The 17,689-nt window shown below is 41.5% G+C and overlaps 1 protein-coding gene across 7 annotated transcripts in view; it reads right to left on the bottom strand.

Annotated features, from left to right (window-relative positions):
- Positions 1-17,689, bottom strand: part of LOC138758950 (semaphorin-4D-like) — a 169,063-nt gene that overhangs the window by 35,011 nt on the left and 116,363 nt on the right. For 5 of the 7 annotated variants that reach the window (XM_069928618.1, XM_069928634.1, XM_069928626.1 and 2 more), the window contains one exon: positions 12,521-12,817. In XM_069928618.1, coding sequence (XP_069784719.1) covers positions 12,521-12,626 — 106 coding nt within the window. In that variant the 5' untranslated portion in view covers positions 12,627-12,817. Of the gene's footprint in view, positions 1-12,520; positions 12,818-12,926; positions 13,031-17,689 lie in introns of those variants that run through there. The other 2 variants (XM_069928642.1, XM_069928661.1) reach the window with 2 other exon arrangements.

Here is a 17,689-nt window from a genome sequence, read left to right as displayed (position 1 = left end):
ATTCTTACATTACACTTCATTAAATATTTTATTGACTCCAAACCGTTTAGATCATTGGTTTTCAAACTTTTTCTTTCCACTCATGTACCACCTATGCCATAGGTGTTCTGTGGATATTTGAATGGAAAGAAAAAGTTTGAAAACCACTGATTTAGATGGATTCATGATCAGATACTATTTATTATTATGTAATAAAACAGAAATGTCATATTACACAAAATTGTCTTTAGTCTGGCATAAGGGAGACAAAAATTCGTCATCAGCACTGGCATTGCTCGGCACCTCTTGCATCCTCCAGAGTCGCCTAGTGTCCGTGGATTTTCCCCTAGCACTCCCACAGCCTCTGCAGCCGCACAAGACTTTCCAGTGGCGAGTCCTATGACTGAAGTCACTAGCAGTCCACACCCTGTGTGGGTTCCTCAACCGCAAGTCATCAACAATTTTCCGCCTGTGAGCGTCCTTCAGCCACAGAGCCCTTTGCAGATCTGCCATCCATGGTCACTGTCCTTAAAATTGGCTCCTCTCCTTCTCCCCGTTACTCGTGCCCTGAGCCAGTCTGTTGCTCCCCTGGAATTTGCAACTCCTGGCTGCTGCCAAACACAGGATTTCAAATAAACCAAAACACCGTCGGCTTCTTTAACAGGCCGTTTAAAGTATGTACAGAGCTAACGATATTTGACTGGGCAGTAGGACCCTGGTCAGAATCTCTGGGTCTCCGCTCCCCATTCTCCCTGGATCTGCACCAGCGGCCGCTCTGCTGTCACAGCAGCTCCAGCGATCCTGCCATTTCTTTTTGACACCTCCAAGATGGTACTTGTTCCTCTGATTTCCTTGTTAATGGCACATCACGTTAAGTTGCTTTTGGTTCAAAGGTACAAAAGGCAAATGCAATGTTAGCCTTCCACTCAAGAAGAATAGAAATATAAAAGCAAGAATGTAATGCTGAGGCTTTACAAGACATTGGTCAGACCATATTTGGAGTATTGTGTGCAGTTTTGGGCCCCATATCTAAGGAAAGGTGTACTAGTGATGGAAAGGGTCCAAAGGAGGTTTTCGAGAATGATTCTGGATATCAAGAGTCAACATATGAGCAATTGATGGCTCTGGGTTTATACTCAGTAGCGTTTAGGGTTAAGAGGGAAATCTTTGAATCATACAGACATTATAAAGATAGAGTGGATGCGGAGAAGATGTTTTCAGTGGTGGGAGTGTTTAGAATTAGAGGGCACGGCCCTCTTTAGGAAAGAGATGAGGAGAAATTTATTCAGCCAGAGGGTGATGAGTCTGTGGAATTCATTGTCACATACAGCTGTGGATGCCAACACTTTGGGTAGATTTAAAGCAGAGGTTGATAGGTTTATGATTTGTAAGAGTATAAAGGTTATTGGAAGAAGACAGAAGAATGGGTGAAGAGGAAAAATACATCAGCCATGATTTGAACAGCAGATTTACAAATTTGCTGACAATACCACAGCAGTGGGCTGTATAAAAAAGGGGTGATGAGTCAACAGATTTAAAACTTGGCTAAATTGAACACATACAACAATCTTTCACTCAATGTCACCAAAACCAAAGAGCTGATTGAAGACTTTAGGAAGGGAAAACCAGATGTGTACGATTCAGTGATCATTGGGGGGAGGGGGGGGGGGGAATCAGAGGTGGAGAGGGTGAGTAAATTTAAATTTCTAAGGTTACTATCTTGGTGGACCTTTCCTGGACCCATCATATTAATGCCATCATGAAGAAAACACGTCTGCGCCTCTACTTCCTCAGGACTTTGCAGAGGTTTAGTATGACATCAGAAACCTTGGCAAACTTCTACAGATGCATGGAGGAAAATGTGCTTACTGGCTGAATTACAGCCTGGTATGTGGACATCAATGCCCTTGAACCTAAAGCCCTGCAAAAGGTAGTGCAAATTGCCCAGGGCATCACAGGCAAAACCTTCCCACCATTGAGAACATCTACGTGGAACATTGCCGCCGGAGAGCAGCAGCAATTATAAAATACCCACACCACCCAGCACAAACTCTGCTCTCGCTGCTGCCATCAGGAAAGAGGAACAGGTGCCACAAGACTCGCACCACCAGGTTCAGGAACAGCTGCTACCCCTCCACCATCAGACTCCCCAACAAGAGACTCAGAGGCTCATTTAGGGACTCTTATTCTGCACATGATTTATTACAGATTTTTTTTCTGTATTTGCAATTAAATTTCTCTCTTTTACATCTCCACCTTTCTTTTGATTATAGTTTGCACTACCGATAAATAGAAATTCTACCTGTCATGCAGGTTAAAAAAAGAATCTCAAGGTTATATGTGATGACATGTATGTATTCTGAGCTTGATGAACTGAATGATCCAAGTTTTCTCTAACCTCCCTTAGTGTTTGCAGTTCTTCCCCCAACTAACTGCCAAAATATTCTACCTCATGCCAATGAATGGGTTGTAAAATAATAACTTCTTCTGCTATGTTCTCCAATTGAGTGCAATATCAAGAGATCATTTGGTCACTTGGGAAGAAGGTTCATGGCAGTATTCTAAGGTTTCGGTAAAAAGTATGTTTTGAGAGCTCTTCTGCTGACGCAAGGAAAAAAGATCCTAGAAAGAATGGAAGGTTTCGAACAGAGCTCTTAGGTTAAATAGAAGAAGAGGGTGTGGATTTTAAAAGAAATATAGATAAGGAGGAGGTTGTGTAGGATGCAACTTGTAAGGGTGTGGTAAAGTTGATACGAAACTCATTCAAAATATTAAAAACACTAATTAAAAAGAGAATAAGGTAAAGGGAGCAAGTAGCAATAAAATTTGAAAATGCTAAAAAACACAGCAGGTCAAGCAGCAGGTTATGAAAAGGGAAGTAAAGTTAGTTTCAATGAACTACCTGTAAGCTGTGTATTAATGGGTGGCTGAAATCCAACCTTGGTTGGCAGGTGATGCAACTTCCAAATAAGTTTCAGACAGGAAGGTCATGTGACCCTGCAGAATCCATAATGTTCCCGACAGAGAGGCCAAGTGTTCCTCCACAATCACATATAACTCTTGGTCTCCTCAAGTTCTAACACAAGGGCTTTAACTTGAAGCAGTAATAGTTTTTCTTTCCACAGATGTGGTCTGAACTGTTAAAAATACTTGTTTCAAATTCCCAGCAACTGCAGTTACATGAATTTTTTAATTTAAAAAATTTTTAATATCAAGATACAGCATGGTAACAGGCTCTTCCAGCCCACGAGCCGGCGCTGCCCAATGATGTCACAAATTAACCTACCAGCCCTTATGTCTTTGGATGTGGGAAGAAACTGATGCACCTGGAAGAAAGTCGGCGGGCAAGAGAAGAATGGACAAACTCCTTAGTGCCAGATTAGAACTCAGGTTGCTTACACTATCATTATGTTGTGCTAAAGCATCTGTCCCCTACACTGTTTGCAGAGAAGGAAGATTGTAATATTGCTCTTAGTCTGACAAGTGAAACATCAAAAGACCCACATTGTTGGGTTCGGGCCAACCTTACAGTCGGGAAGTGGAAATGTTCAAGAGTATCTGACGAGGACCAATGCATGGCTTCGATCTTTCTGGTGTTTGGTTGCAGGTGAGGCTCAACTTCAGTGCCACTGGTCAACTTTAGCATAAAAGACTAACAGCATCAGTGCCTTATTGCTGCCACTGGTAGATTCATTACTGCAGGTAGCAGGTTCAACAAGCAAGAGAGGAACAGACAAAACACAACGAGACTGAACATTCCCCTTAATTTTTTGTTGGAAATACTGGCATCAGTATCTTGAATGATCCGCTGCTTGTTCAAATGGAGGCATCACAACAACCCAATTAATGGGAATGTGTCCCTCAATAAAGCAGGCTGAGAACTTTGGTTCATGAAGTGCCAATATACAAAATATGCACTCCCTTAACAGAAAAGTAAATATGACTAATTGCTTCCATAAGAGTATAAAGATTTTAAGTACATTATGCTTCCTGGATACAAAGGATTATGCCACGGCTGGATATAAAGTTCTGGAAGCACTGTGGAATCCAGGAAGATTAAGGTTTCACTGCTGGATTAAAAACATCCCTGGCAAAACCAGCAAGTTTGGGACCTCCGCATTCACAAGGAAATCTTGCATGATCCAGCACATTAATTCAAAGATTTCGGAAGATGCTGAAAACTAAAATCTTGCAAAATGTGTGTTCTCTGATTCACGGAATTCAGAATCAGGTTTAATGTCATGAATATGCATCATGGAATTTGTTGTTTTGCAGCAGCAGTATGGTGCAGAACAAGGTGCAAACATTACTGTAACGTTACAATTACATTCAGGATTTAAAACATATGTTGTGCAAGAAAGAGAAAAAGTGAGGTTATGTCCAGTGGTTCATTATCTGTTCAGAAATCTGATGGTGGAGGGGAAGAAACTGTTATTGTAACACTGAATGTCTTCAGGCACTGAATAAAGGCTTTTTCAGGTGCATTCTCTGCCAAGAATGCGCCTGAAGAAGCAGAAACGGCCCTTAAAATTGCAGTTCAGCTGGCAGCATTGAAAGTGCAACGCTGGCCACCTGAAAGGACAGCTGCGCCGAGATGCGTACCTGAGCGCATTCTGGCTCCTGTCTCTTGGGCAGTCAAGTCAGGATGGCTGGCTGTCAGCTGGGACAGCCAGTGCGGGCTATCAGCACGGGAACGTCCAGCGCGGGATTCCCTTACACTGATGCCAGCACGGGCTATCAGCGTGGGGACGTGCCGAGTGGGATTCCCTCACACTGATCCAGCTGCCGCGCTCTCTCCCCACTCACGAAATCAGTCTCCACTGTGGGGCAGCTGGCGTGGGCTGACCCCACACTGTCGGACGGCTGGCGCAGGCTGTTCCCACACTGTTGGGGAGCCAGCGCAGGACGTCCCCACACTGATCCTGCTGCCCAGCTCTCTCCCCACTCATGGGCCTGGAGCGGACAGCGGGGGTGAAGGGGGCTGGAGTGGCTGACGGGGGAAAAGGGGGCAGGAGCACTGGCGGGGGAGACAGAGGCTGGAGCGGCCGGCGGGGGAGTATGGGGGCTGGAGCGGCCGGCGGGGGAGAAGGGGGCTGGAGCGGCCGGCGGGGGAGAAGGGGGCTGGAGCGGCCGGCGGGGGAGAAGGGGGCTGGAGCGGCCGGCGGGGGAGTACAGAGGCTGGAGCGGCCGGCGGGGGAGAAGGGGGCTGGAGCGGCCGGTGGGGAAAAGGAGGCTGGAACAGCTGGCGCGGGAGAAGAGGGCTGGAGCGGCCGGCGGGGGAGAAGGGGGCGGTCAAGTCGGGTACTGGCATTGTTTTGGCCAGCCACCTTCTCCCCCGCCGGCCGCTCCAGCCCCCTTCTCCCCACTCCCGAAATCAGTCCCGACAGTGTGGGGACAGCCCGCGCCGGCCGCCTGACAGCGTGGGGACTGGGAGAGGAGCTGTCAGGCATTGGCCAGCTGATTGTCATCCGAATGCAGCTGCTTTCAGGCGGCTGCATTCAGATGGCTGGGGAGGCCACTGTGCTGCGGGGATTATCCCTCTCGAGGAGGGTTACCAAGCTCGCCTTGCAGGCGCCTCCTTGCACATCACATGGCCTTCCCACCACCGCATTTTGCCAAAATATGCTGCTTTACAAGCGGGGCAATTGGCCACCTGAAAGTGCCTTAAGTGTTTTTAAACGAGTACCTGTAAGTAAATGTTGCTGAAAGCAAATAACTTCATGAACTGAAAACTCCAGAGAAATAGATTTCTTGTTTTACTGCAGTTTCTTATTGTTGCTTTATTTAAAATTTAAATTTGATTGCTGCTTCAGGACATGAAGCGATATGGAATATTTTGCAATGCAAAGCGAAACATTTTTATTCACAGTTTGAAAGAACTCACTTACTCTCTACCTACAGCTATTGAAAACATTGAGTTTGCCAAGAATTAGGACTGCCTCAGGGCACAAGGCTCTTACGTTAAATTCAACACGGTTCTGGGGATTCATCTTCATGCTTCAGCTCATTGCATTGTTAAAACACCCATAGTTCAGATCACGGACTCAACACATTTGCAAGATCTTTTTGAACCACTATTTTTCTTTTGGTAGCACATTTCAATGCAAACAGTAGTTGTACTCAAATTCAATCTTACACCATTAGCCAAGGGCAGTAGTTTACTGAGGGGAAGTTTTTATTTTTTTTTAAAATTTTGTGGTATTTTTATATAGGGGAAGGGTTTAGAATATTTAGGGAATTAGAAGGGGAGTAATATTTTATAGAAGTTTGATTGTTGAATCAAAGTGAACTGGGACGGCTGGAGAACAAAGTGTACGTAGTTGAATTTAAATAAATAATATTTTAATTAGTGGGAAAATTCTAACTGATAACTGGTCACACATGGGAACTAATCTTAACACAACAAATTAAAAAATGATTACAAGTCCACCTTGTGGTTAAAATGCAAATAGTGGCTCTGTGAAAGCTAAAAATATAACATTAAAAACACAGACTACTTCAATCTATTAGGTTTTGTTCTGTTGTTTCATTCCCTGTAAACAATTGCTGAATTAATAAAAAATGAACCTTCAGCCCAAATTGCCAGCCAATATGACCTACCCACACCAAGTCCCATGTGCCTGCCTTTAGCCCATATCCCTCTAAAACCTGTCCCATTCACATATCTGTCCAAATGTTCCTTAAACATTGCCTCAACTATCTCCTCTAAAAGCTTGATAGAAATTATTTTTGTAACACTCACTGGGATAACACAACAGACTTTGCTGCGATTAGCATAAAACTGATAATTATCACGCTGTCTCTGTGCTTCTTCCACCCACTGTGTATGATTCTTACAGAGAACTATCGATTGGCAGCTCCACATTTGGTTCTTGGGTCATAAAACTCCCACAATAGTGACACCTCCAAGAATCTAAATTGTCAGTGAATTCATCAAACTGCACATAACCTTTCCAGCAATTCCAACAGATAGATATAACTGTACCAATCTTGTGAGATTCCCAATATAACCATTTCGAGTAATAACTGGTTAGAAACAGGAAACACCAAGATTCTGGTACAGCGAGCAAGACTGAGAGGCTCCAGTAACATGCATGATGTCAGTGACAACATGAAGTCATTTAGTTTAATAAATAACTTCAACAACCGGGAACAGATAGCAAAATCAACAAGGTTTTTTTTGGGAGGGAGGAACTCAAGATTGAAAATGAATTGATCAGTAACTTTTAAAAAGCCACAAACAAATTTTCTGCTATTCTTTTCATACTTTAATCGGAATACTTTAAAATTAATTTATGTTATGATCACTGAGTACTACTGTGTTCATTAAAAGTTTTAAAGAAAGTGGGACGACAGTTCTCCAGTACATGGTGGCGGTGTGAGCTCAACAGAACAGTGCAGGTCCTTCAGGCCATGGGGGTTGTGCTGGCCTAATAACCTACTCTAACAACTGCCTAGAATTTCCCTATTGCATAATGTCCCATTTTTCTGTTCCATGCAATCTTAAAATATCCTATTGTACCTGTCTCCACCACCTTGCCTCTTACTACAGGCGAGGTGAGGAGAATCTAATCCAAAGTGAACCCACACCAAGCAGTAGAACCGGACAACATGCCTGGTCAGGTACTGAAGGACTGCACAGACGAATTGACGGAAGTTCTTACAGACATCTTCAACATGTCACTGCAGCAGTCCATCGTCCCCACAGGTTTCAAGACACCCACTATTGTCCTGGCACTAAAGAAGGCGACTGTAACTGGACACAGTCTGTCCAGGTCAGTAGCGAGATGTCGAGCACCATCACGCTGAGCAGTGGCACACCTCAGGGCTGTATGCTCAGCCCACTCCTGTTCGCACTACTGGCCCATGACTGCAATGCCAGATTCATCTCCAACAGAGTTCTCAAATTTGCAGCTGGCACAACAACAATGAGTTGCACTACAGAGGTGGAAAATCATGTGATATGGTATGAGAATAACAACCTGAGTCTCAATGTGGTTAAGACAAAGGAGATGATTGTGAACTTCAGGAGGACCCACTTCAGGACGTCCTTCCTCCACTACATTAATAGTTCAGTCGAGAAGTAAGTGGCAAGCACCAAGTTCCTTGGAGTCCATTAATCAACATTTCCTCACTTATCGGCATCGTCGTTTAAAGAGGGCTTGCAAAATCATTGAGGATTCATACCACCCTACACACATCAACAGCAACTACACTTCCTGAGAAGGCTGAGGCAGGGAGAGCTACCATCACCATCCTGTCAACTTTCTACAGGAGTAGAACCTTGAACCATCACAGGTATGTGAGAAGGATTCTTTGGCAGGACTGCCTGATAACCTTAAGAAACCAGCTGTGCCTTAATATAAAATGGAATTGTTTCTTCTGTGGTTTCTCTTACCATTCAAGGGATAACTGTCTAGCACATGAGGCTACTTGCTATAAATGTGCCAAGAAGGGACATTACGCCCGAGTGTGCAAATCCAAGCTCAGTGGCAACAGTGGTCAATTCTCAGGCACTGACCACACTTACTAATATGCCACAAGGACTCGCTCAAGCCACAAGCTTTGTGACTGTGAATGGTAAAAGGTTAAGTGCTCTGTTGGATTCATGTAGCACTGATAGTTACTTTAGTGAGGAAGTCACACAGGAACTAAAGCTAAAGGTTCACCCATCCAGTAAAGACATTACCATGGCTCAGAAAACTTTAAACACTAGTTTCCAAGGATATGTTGTTGTTTACCTCATTCTTAGTCTTAATAGTCAGTCATACGCTACCACATGACTTGGTGAATTGAAGGATCTATGTTCTGACTTAATACTTGGCCAAGGTTTCCAGCGTCAGCATCTGAGTGTGAAATTTGAATAAGAAGGACCCTTCTCTGACCCCACTGTGAATGGTGCTGGTCATTACTGTGTACTGACAGCAGCAAAAATAGAAGTCATCCCTTTTTCCAAACTTGTCACCAAGCTGTAAGCCAACTGCTGCCAAATCAAGATGCTTTAGCAAAGATAATTAGGATTTCATTGTAGAGAAAATTCACCAATTACTTACAAAATGCACAATTGAGATGTACATGGAGCGCCCAAGTGGTAGAGGTGAAGGATCCTACCCACTGACACAAGAAGTAAATGTGTGTGGATTATTCACAATCAATCAATACATGGAAATGGATGCTTACCCCTCACTGAGAATTGACGAAATGGTGAACAAACTGAAAAGTGCCGACCACCAAGTGTCACTGAAGGAGTCAGATAAGAAGAAAAACGGCTTTTGAAGCCAATGGACGTTTTACCAATTTTGTAGGATTCCATTTGGAGTCACAAATGGTGTAGCCCCCTTCCAGCAAGCTATGGTCAAGTTAGTTAGAGAAGAAAAACTGCAAGGTGACTTCCCTTACCTTGCAAATATCACTATTGCAGGACATAGGCAAGAGGGACATGATAAAAATGTAAAGAGATTCCTAAAGACCATCAGTCAGAGGCACCTAACATTGAATGATCCAAAGACTCTGGAGTCTGTGAATTCCTTTAATGCCCTTGGATCCTGTGTGGGGAAGGGTCTCATTGAGCCAGATCCTGAGAGACTTTGCCCACGACAAGAGCTTCCTCCACCAGAACATTTGTGATCCTTAAAAAGGCCCCTCGGGATGTTTGCTTATTATGTCAAATGGATTCATGGGTTTTCTAACTGGTTTTCAACTGGTGGTAAATACAGAGAAGTTTCCAATGTTGGAAAAGTCCCTGAACACATTGAATTTACTAAAGAGAGTTGGAGGAAGCTACCTTGCACTCGGTGGATGGAAACTTACCCTTTGAGGTAAAGTGTGACCCATCTGAAGTGGCTATTTCTGCTGTCTTTAACCATGGACAACGGCCTGTTACATTCATGTCAAAGACACTACAAGGAAGTGAATTGCACCACCACATTGTAGAGAAAGAAGCGACTGCCATCATTGAGGAAGTGCACAAATGATGCCACTACCTGACACAGCGCCACTTTAGCTTGGTTACTGATCAGAGGCCGTTATGTTTGACAGTAAAAGGAGAACAAAGATAAAGAACTCAAAGATTCAAGAGTGGAGGCTGGAACTTGCAGCATTTAGTTACACAATAAAGTACCATCCTGGGAAAGAGAATGTGGTCCATGACTTGTTCAGCCTTTATTACCTCCACACTCGCTGACATACACAACGGACTTTGTCATCCAGGAATATCTCAGCTGCTGCATTTTGTTAGAGAAAAGCATCTCCCTTTCTCTACAGAAGCTGTCAAGAAGACGTACTTCAGGAAGGGTCTGTGCTGAACTAAAGCCTCAGTTCTACCACCCACCATAAGAGGGATTCTTATCAAAGCAACAAAACCTATGGAACGGCTCTATGGAACGGCTTAGTATTGATTTCAAGGGACCCTTGCCTACAGTAGTTGATGAATACTCATGTTTCTCCTTTGTCTTTCTATGTTTCAATATGCAAACTACAACAGTGATCTGCTATTTAGCCTATGCGGAATGCCAAATTACATATTCTCTGATCGAGGCACCACTTTCACGTCTAAGGATATGAAAGGTTATCTCTCCCAGAAGTCATACTACCTCATACCACCCACCCAATTGGGAATGGACAGGTAGAGAGGTTCACTGGCATCTTATGGAAAGTAGTCTGCTTGGCCCTTAGATCACGTAACCTGCCGAGAAGCATTGGGAGCTGGTGCTACCTGAGGTACTACACTCCCAAAGATTGCTGTTGTGTACGGCAACAAATACTACACCTCATGAATGTTTTTTTTGCATTCCAACGCCGTTCATCCCATGGAAATTCACTGCCCTCTTGGCTAATGACACCTGGACCCATTCTACTAAGGTTTGTGAGGGGTAACAAGAACAAACCACTTGTGGATCAAGTTGAACTCCATGACAGTAATCCATCATATGCAAACATCAGGTGCCCAGATGGACGGGAGTCTACCTTGTCTGTTCATGACCTGGCACCTTGTCCAGAAGCCCAGGCATAAGGTAAAAGAAATCTGATGGTACCAATACTGGAGGAGGAGGAGAAAGATATGACATGCCATAGTGTGGAGGATGACGAAAGAACAGTTCCACAAGAACTAAGGAGATCTGGCTGTGTATTTAAACCTCCCAATCGATATGGATGGGAGCAGTCCTGTAAAGTGCTGCTTGATGTTGCTAGCATTATTTTTAAGGAGGGAAGAATGTAATATGACAAAATTATTCTTAATTGTTCTTCTCTGCTCCTCTTTAGGAATTTTGAATGTGCCTTTCTTTTGAATTCTAACTGTAACTGTTCAATTAAGTTGAGCAAAGCTTGAAAAGCAGCCAACAAGTTTTTCATTCTCACAACAATCATCTTAATCAAGTCTCGATGAAGGGTTCTGGCCCGAAACATTGACAATTCTCATTCTCCCGCTGATACTGCTTGACCTACTAAGCTCCGACAGTGGAATGGGTTTGCTGCATTTTTTATCTATACATTTTCATGGTCCCTGTGTTGGTGTCAAAGTCAGCGTTCATTGCTCGTTCCCGGCGACTTACTTATTACAGCACAGGGGGTGACTATTTAGACATGCACAACAGTGATAGGCCTTTCCAGTCCATGCTGCCCAATTACACCCAATGTATCAATTCCTTTGGATCATGCAAGGAAACCACAGCATTCAGAGGAAACCCACACAGATATGGGGAGAGCATACAACTCCTTACAGACCACAGCAGATTCGAACCCGGGTCACTGCCAGTGTAACAACTTTGCGCTAACTATGCTATTATCTTAGAACAGAATCAAGCTTGGGTCCCTGGAAATGCAAGGCAGCGGCACTAATTGCAGCACTGCCATGCTAGCCCTGGAAAAGTTCTTCCAGAATGCTGATGCTTGAGACCCAGTGACAATGAAAGGCCAGTCAGGAGATGGAAAACCTGCAGGGAATGCTGCACCCGTGGCCATCGTCTCTCTTGGTGGTTTTCCTAGTCCCATGGGAATCATTTCAAATGTTTAAAATATTTAAATTTTCCTAGTAAAAATGTCACTTGCTAATTACACTATTACACATCTATTATTAAGGCAGGAGTCTAACATTTAATTAAGCCCTGACTAAAAGAAAATTAAAGGTGGAAAAAATAAAATCACCTTTCTACAAAATAAAGTTATCACTAAAGAGATTGATCGATCAACTTGTGTACTATTTAACTGTGGTTGAACACAGTTCTCTTTGAAGTTTGATTTCTATAAATATTAGCTTTTTTCACCAGATTTCTGTAAAATATATACATTTTAAAAATTTAGACATACAGCACCAATTAGACCCAATTGACCTACAACTTCTGGTACATTTTGAACAGTAGGAGGAAACCTAAGCCCCAGAGGAAACCCATGCAAACGTACAGACAGCGCAGCAAGTCGAATCCCAATCATCGCTGGAACTATAACAGCACTGTGATAACCGCTTCGCTAACCATGCCACCCTAGAGCTTAAAAATAACATTTCCCAGTGAACTGAAAGAAAATCTAAAAAAATGAACCTTACCTCCATATTTCCACACAGTCCGTGGAACAACAAGGTCAGAATATGAAGTTCGAAGCAGGTGAACAATCAGGCATAAAGGAACAAGGATCATATCACGTCTTCTCATTGTGTCGCAGAAATGTCCAAAGATTGAAAAACTGAATTACTCCAACATAACAGGAATTAAAAAGGATGATGGTCCAAGAGGCAAAAACGCACCAATCTGGTTCCTTGAGCTGGTCACTTGAACTGATTGCTCACTTGCATGTTTTACACCCCTTCCGATCGTTTGGCGAATTGAGGTTCCAGGATACACACCTGCAGTCAGGGGTAGAATGGGAGGGCAGTGGAGTAAGAAAATTGTGAAAAAATATTAAGTGCTTAAATAACAGCAAAGTTAAATACACAAATATAAACTGCAAACTACTGGAGGTTGATTCAGACGGAAGCACGCTCAATAGTGGGTCAGGCAGCATCAGTGACAAGACAACAACTCAATACGACTTTTCTTTACACCAGGGAAACAAAATTGAAAATGCAAAAAGTAGAAAGAGGAAGAAAATCAAGATCTGCAATTTCTGCATTCACATAGGAGAAAGAAACAAGAGATTGTCATCTTTCAAAAAACTGATGGAGGAGATAACTGTGGAAGGAGTAGATTAAATTGTGGAACAAAGGCATCTAAACATGACAGAGAAAGAAAAGTTAAAGTGACATAAGGTCACCACAGTACTTCTACAAGTTTGGCTCAATCCTCCATTGCCAATGAAATGGTAGATTTCCAAATAGCACCTCCCCCTTCAACAAAGGAAAATTGTCACCTGCTCTCCTATCTCCTCCTTTCACACTTAATGCCCCACACAGTGGAAGTAGACACTGATAATTTATTTACATGAATGCAGTGCTTATTTCACATCCTGCAGTTTCCTCTGCCCTGGAGAAACAAAGATTGATTTGTGGAAATCCTTCATTCAGCCCTCAAGCATGACCAAGAGTTTTGTCACCTATCACTTCAGTTTTCTATCCCACTCATAGTCTTTTTGATCTGTTGCTTCTTATTCTGTTTCAGTGCAGCCCAAGATCCAAGAATACCATCTCAACAAGACACATTTCAGACTTCCAGTCTCCAAAGAAAATCCACACTTTCAGGCAATGATTCTTTTCTTCCCATTTACAGGTCCTCTTCATAATCTTATGTTTCTTTCTTCATCTTGATACACCGTCCTTTGCCTTGCACCATAACATTTATTTTCTGTATTCAACTCTCACACCCTTTATTCTCTCTTCCTCACCTTCTCCAAATCTTGAAAGTTATCTTTAATTTATTATGAACATTTCATCAGCTGTTTCTTATGGCAGCTGTAGAAAATTGCATTAGAGGTCAATCCACAGGACCTTAAGAGTTGCAGAGAGGATCACTAGGGTGTTGCTACCCTCCCTCATCCCCCCGCCCCCACCATCAACATGATCGACTGGGAGGAGGTGCGTAAAATCATTGAGGACCCCTTCCACCCGGCACACAGCATCTTTCAGCTGTTCCCGTCAGGAAAGAGATACAGCGAGCACCACCAGGCTGAGGAATAGCTTCTTCCAATGAACTGTGAGAATGCTGAACGACTAAAGGAACTGCTCACACTAATGGTCAGAGACTAATATTAACAAAACAATATTTATTGATTTATTTTATAAAAATTATTTTTGTCCTGCATATGTATTCCTTGTCTGTATATTATGTCTGGTTGTGTCTGCCTGCATGTTTTTGCACTGAGGACTAGAGATTGTTGTTTTGTCAGGTTGTCAATGTGCTATCAGATGATAATAAACTTGAACTTACTCCATTGATATTGCCTGACTGGTGCGATTTTGCAGCAGTTTTATTTCAGTGCCAAGTGCTTATAATCTTAAGTACTGTACTTTAATAACATTTCTCATCAACCTTCATATTTCCCTTTTTAATTACCTGCTGCTTTGCTGACTATTTTAATGTAAGAATTATTTTCCAGAAAGTGCTGACCAAAGCATTCCAATATGTACATTCCAGTTGTTCCCCGATATCCACAAGCTGTCCTACTAAGGTGCTTCTGGATTATTATTAGGGTTCATACCCAGTTTTTCCTCTGACCCAGCAGCGGTCAATAGGTCTGTCTGGCCAGTGCACCTCTCTGAACTTCATGAAACAGCAGCAATGGATGTTCAGACCATGGACTTCCCAGATGATCACTGGGTAAACTTGCTGGGCTATCACTAGAAGAATTGACTTTGCTGCTGTACCTTCTAGCATCACCACCCATGAGGTGATTGTATCACAACTGTGTAATATTTATTAAGGATAAAAACATGAACAATGTAAAATGACACTTCACCAAGATTGCTACAGGATTCATGAGAATAGTTAGCCTGACAAAACAATTGAATTTGTATAAAATTAGATCTTCTAGAGCTGGGGTTCCATTGCCAGGCAGAATATATTTAAAATATTAAAGGCAGAGAATCAGGATTCATATTTTTGAAATGGTCAAATGAATCTCAAAACTGGATTATGAAGTTTTCTAAACCAATCAGGAAAGTACTAACTTTTTATAAACAGTCAGTGGCACTAATCCACATCAGGCAGGATTCAGCTGAAAAAATACGGATTTAGTAAGTCAGATTCTTGTTTTAGATGTGGGTTAAGTACTGGAACTTTTTTTGCATGCAGTTTGGTCTTGTGATAGGGTACAACCATTTTGGGAAAAAGTTAGGTTGGTTTTGGAGAAACTATTTAAAATTAAATTACCATTAGATCCAGGGATTTTTTTGTTGGGTTATATGGCTTCTTTGACTGGTTTGGGATTGGATAAGTTTCAAATTGCATTTGTACGTTTGGTGTTATCTGTGGCACGAAAATGTGTAGCAATTACTTGGAAAGACAATGTAGAGATTAATATAGTACAATGGCATAATGAATTAAGATCTTGTATTTATATGGAGAAAATAATTTACATGATAATTACTCTTTTTTTGTTAAAATGTGGTCATCTTATTTAGAATATATGGGTTTGGAAATATCTTAAAATATTGTGTATGTTTTGGGGTTTTTTTGGCTCTCCTTGAAGGGTCTGGCTGAGGGAAGGGGGGTGTTTACTTTATTGTGTAAAAATCTTTTATCCTGTTGCTGCTATTGATTTTATGTTGTTTTTAAGTTTTAAATAAAGTTTTTTAAAAAGGCAGGATTCAGCTCTTTATAAACTTCCTACAATCATGTCATTATCTCAGTTTCTCCCTCAGGACAAAATGAATTGGAACTGTAACTAAACCTCAAATGTCTCAAGGCAGCTCATACAAAATGACAAATGTCAAGAGAAAATACAGCAATCAAAAGAACCTTTCAAGCATCTTCATACCATTGTAAAAGTAGAGCCCATGGTACAATTCAACATTTTCAAAATAACCAAGTCAGACAAATGATTTTGTTTTATAACTATAGGATTGCAAAAATTCCATAATTTCATATATGCCTTATGAGTTCATATCAGAACAAGCTAGTTCTTTTGAATGCTAATCTACAACAGGCATTCAGTTTTTCCCCTTCCATAGATGCCACCTGATCTGCTGGGCATTTTCAGCATTTGTCTTTTCTTCAGATTTCCAGCAACAATATGGTTTTGTGTTTCATTGTTATATTATTTTTTTCTTGCTTATAACCCAAGCAGCTTAAACATTCTTTGGAAGCAAGCAAGAGAATCTGCAAATGCTGAGGTCTTGTGTAGACCTTAAAAATACTGGAGAAACTCAGCAGGTCATGCTGAGTAATCTTAAATATTCTCTGGTCATGCTTTTATACTTTTGCAGATATTACTCAATAAAGCTTATTCATATCTATCACAACTTTTATTTATAACCACCAAATACCATGACCTTCAATTTCTAACAACCTATTTACTACAAATTATATAGATAATATAACTTTCTAAAACAGCACATGTTTGCTGGCTATAATGGAAAATGTACTTTTATCTCCACCTAGAATGACAGGCAATGTTTCCCTCCATCAATTTCTATGATTTGCAGTTTTATGCATTAAAAATTATTTACAGCTACCTCCCCTGCCATTCACCAACTTCCCCTCATTTTGAAAAAATTCTTTATATTTTGATTATTTGAAAGACCCATACTATTGGAAGAATTGAAGTCAGCTTTCCAAGCAATAGAAACTGAATATTGCATTGAAAATAATGCTGTAACAAAGGATTATAAGATCTGATCTGCAAACTGTCTTTCGGGATCAAAGATATTCTAAAATTATCTTTACACTAACGCATCCCATATCTAAAGTTTTTTTCAAATTCAATAAAATTTGGGTGAAGTGCAACACCATAACAATTTATAACATGCAATGATGGAAATGTATCTAAATTCAGATGCATAATGAGCAAAACCTAACTTATTATGGAGTTGGAAATAGTTAAATTTATGAAGTCACTTTCACTGTTACAACACAAATTAAGCAGAAATCAAATAGTTATTAAGATAATGAGAAAGTAACACTAAATGACCCAGTCTCTCCCTTGACTCTGCAGGTTTGAGCAAAAACACTAAAGCAGTAACAATCCATGCACAAAAATAAATAACCATGCTGAATAAAGTAAACACGTTACCACTATATACTTCACTTCTCCAGCAAGTTAACCAAAACACATCTCTTACATATATTTTCTTCTTGATCTACTATTAGAAGTTCAAAGTTAGTTTTTAGGAGGCTCTTGAACAGTTAGATTGACGGAAGTGTCTGACTGAAAATGCTCATGAATTAGCTGCAGCTATCAGATGTACTCTCTCTGCAACATAAAAGCTGAAGGAACTGGGACTTCAAGGAAATAAAATGCGAAATCACCAGGCCCAAACAGAAAAGAAAGAAAAGCTCCACTGAAAAATAAAGGACAGCTCTTGAAACCCAGTATTTGTTACTCAGTTAACGATCAGCATTTCATAATAGCTAATCTTAAATTTCTACTCTAGTTACAAAAGCATAACTGTTCTAAAGGACTGATAAAATAAACTTCTTGTCTTCATTAAACAATGTGTAAAGAGATACACCCAAGCCTCTAACCATAACCATTTACAGCACAGAAACAGGCCAGTTTGGCCCTATTAGTCTGAACATCATCTCCCACCTAGTCCCACTGACCTGCATTTGGCCTATAACCCTCC

Source organism: Narcine bancroftii, chromosome 1, assembly GCF_036971445.1.
Source record: "Narcine bancroftii isolate sNarBan1 chromosome 1, sNarBan1.hap1, whole genome shotgun sequence".
In the NCBI taxonomy this organism is placed as follows: domain Eukaryota; kingdom Metazoa; phylum Chordata; class Chondrichthyes; order Torpediniformes; family Narcinidae; genus Narcine; species Narcine bancroftii.
This window is presented reverse-complemented; position numbering and strand designations above follow the sequence as displayed.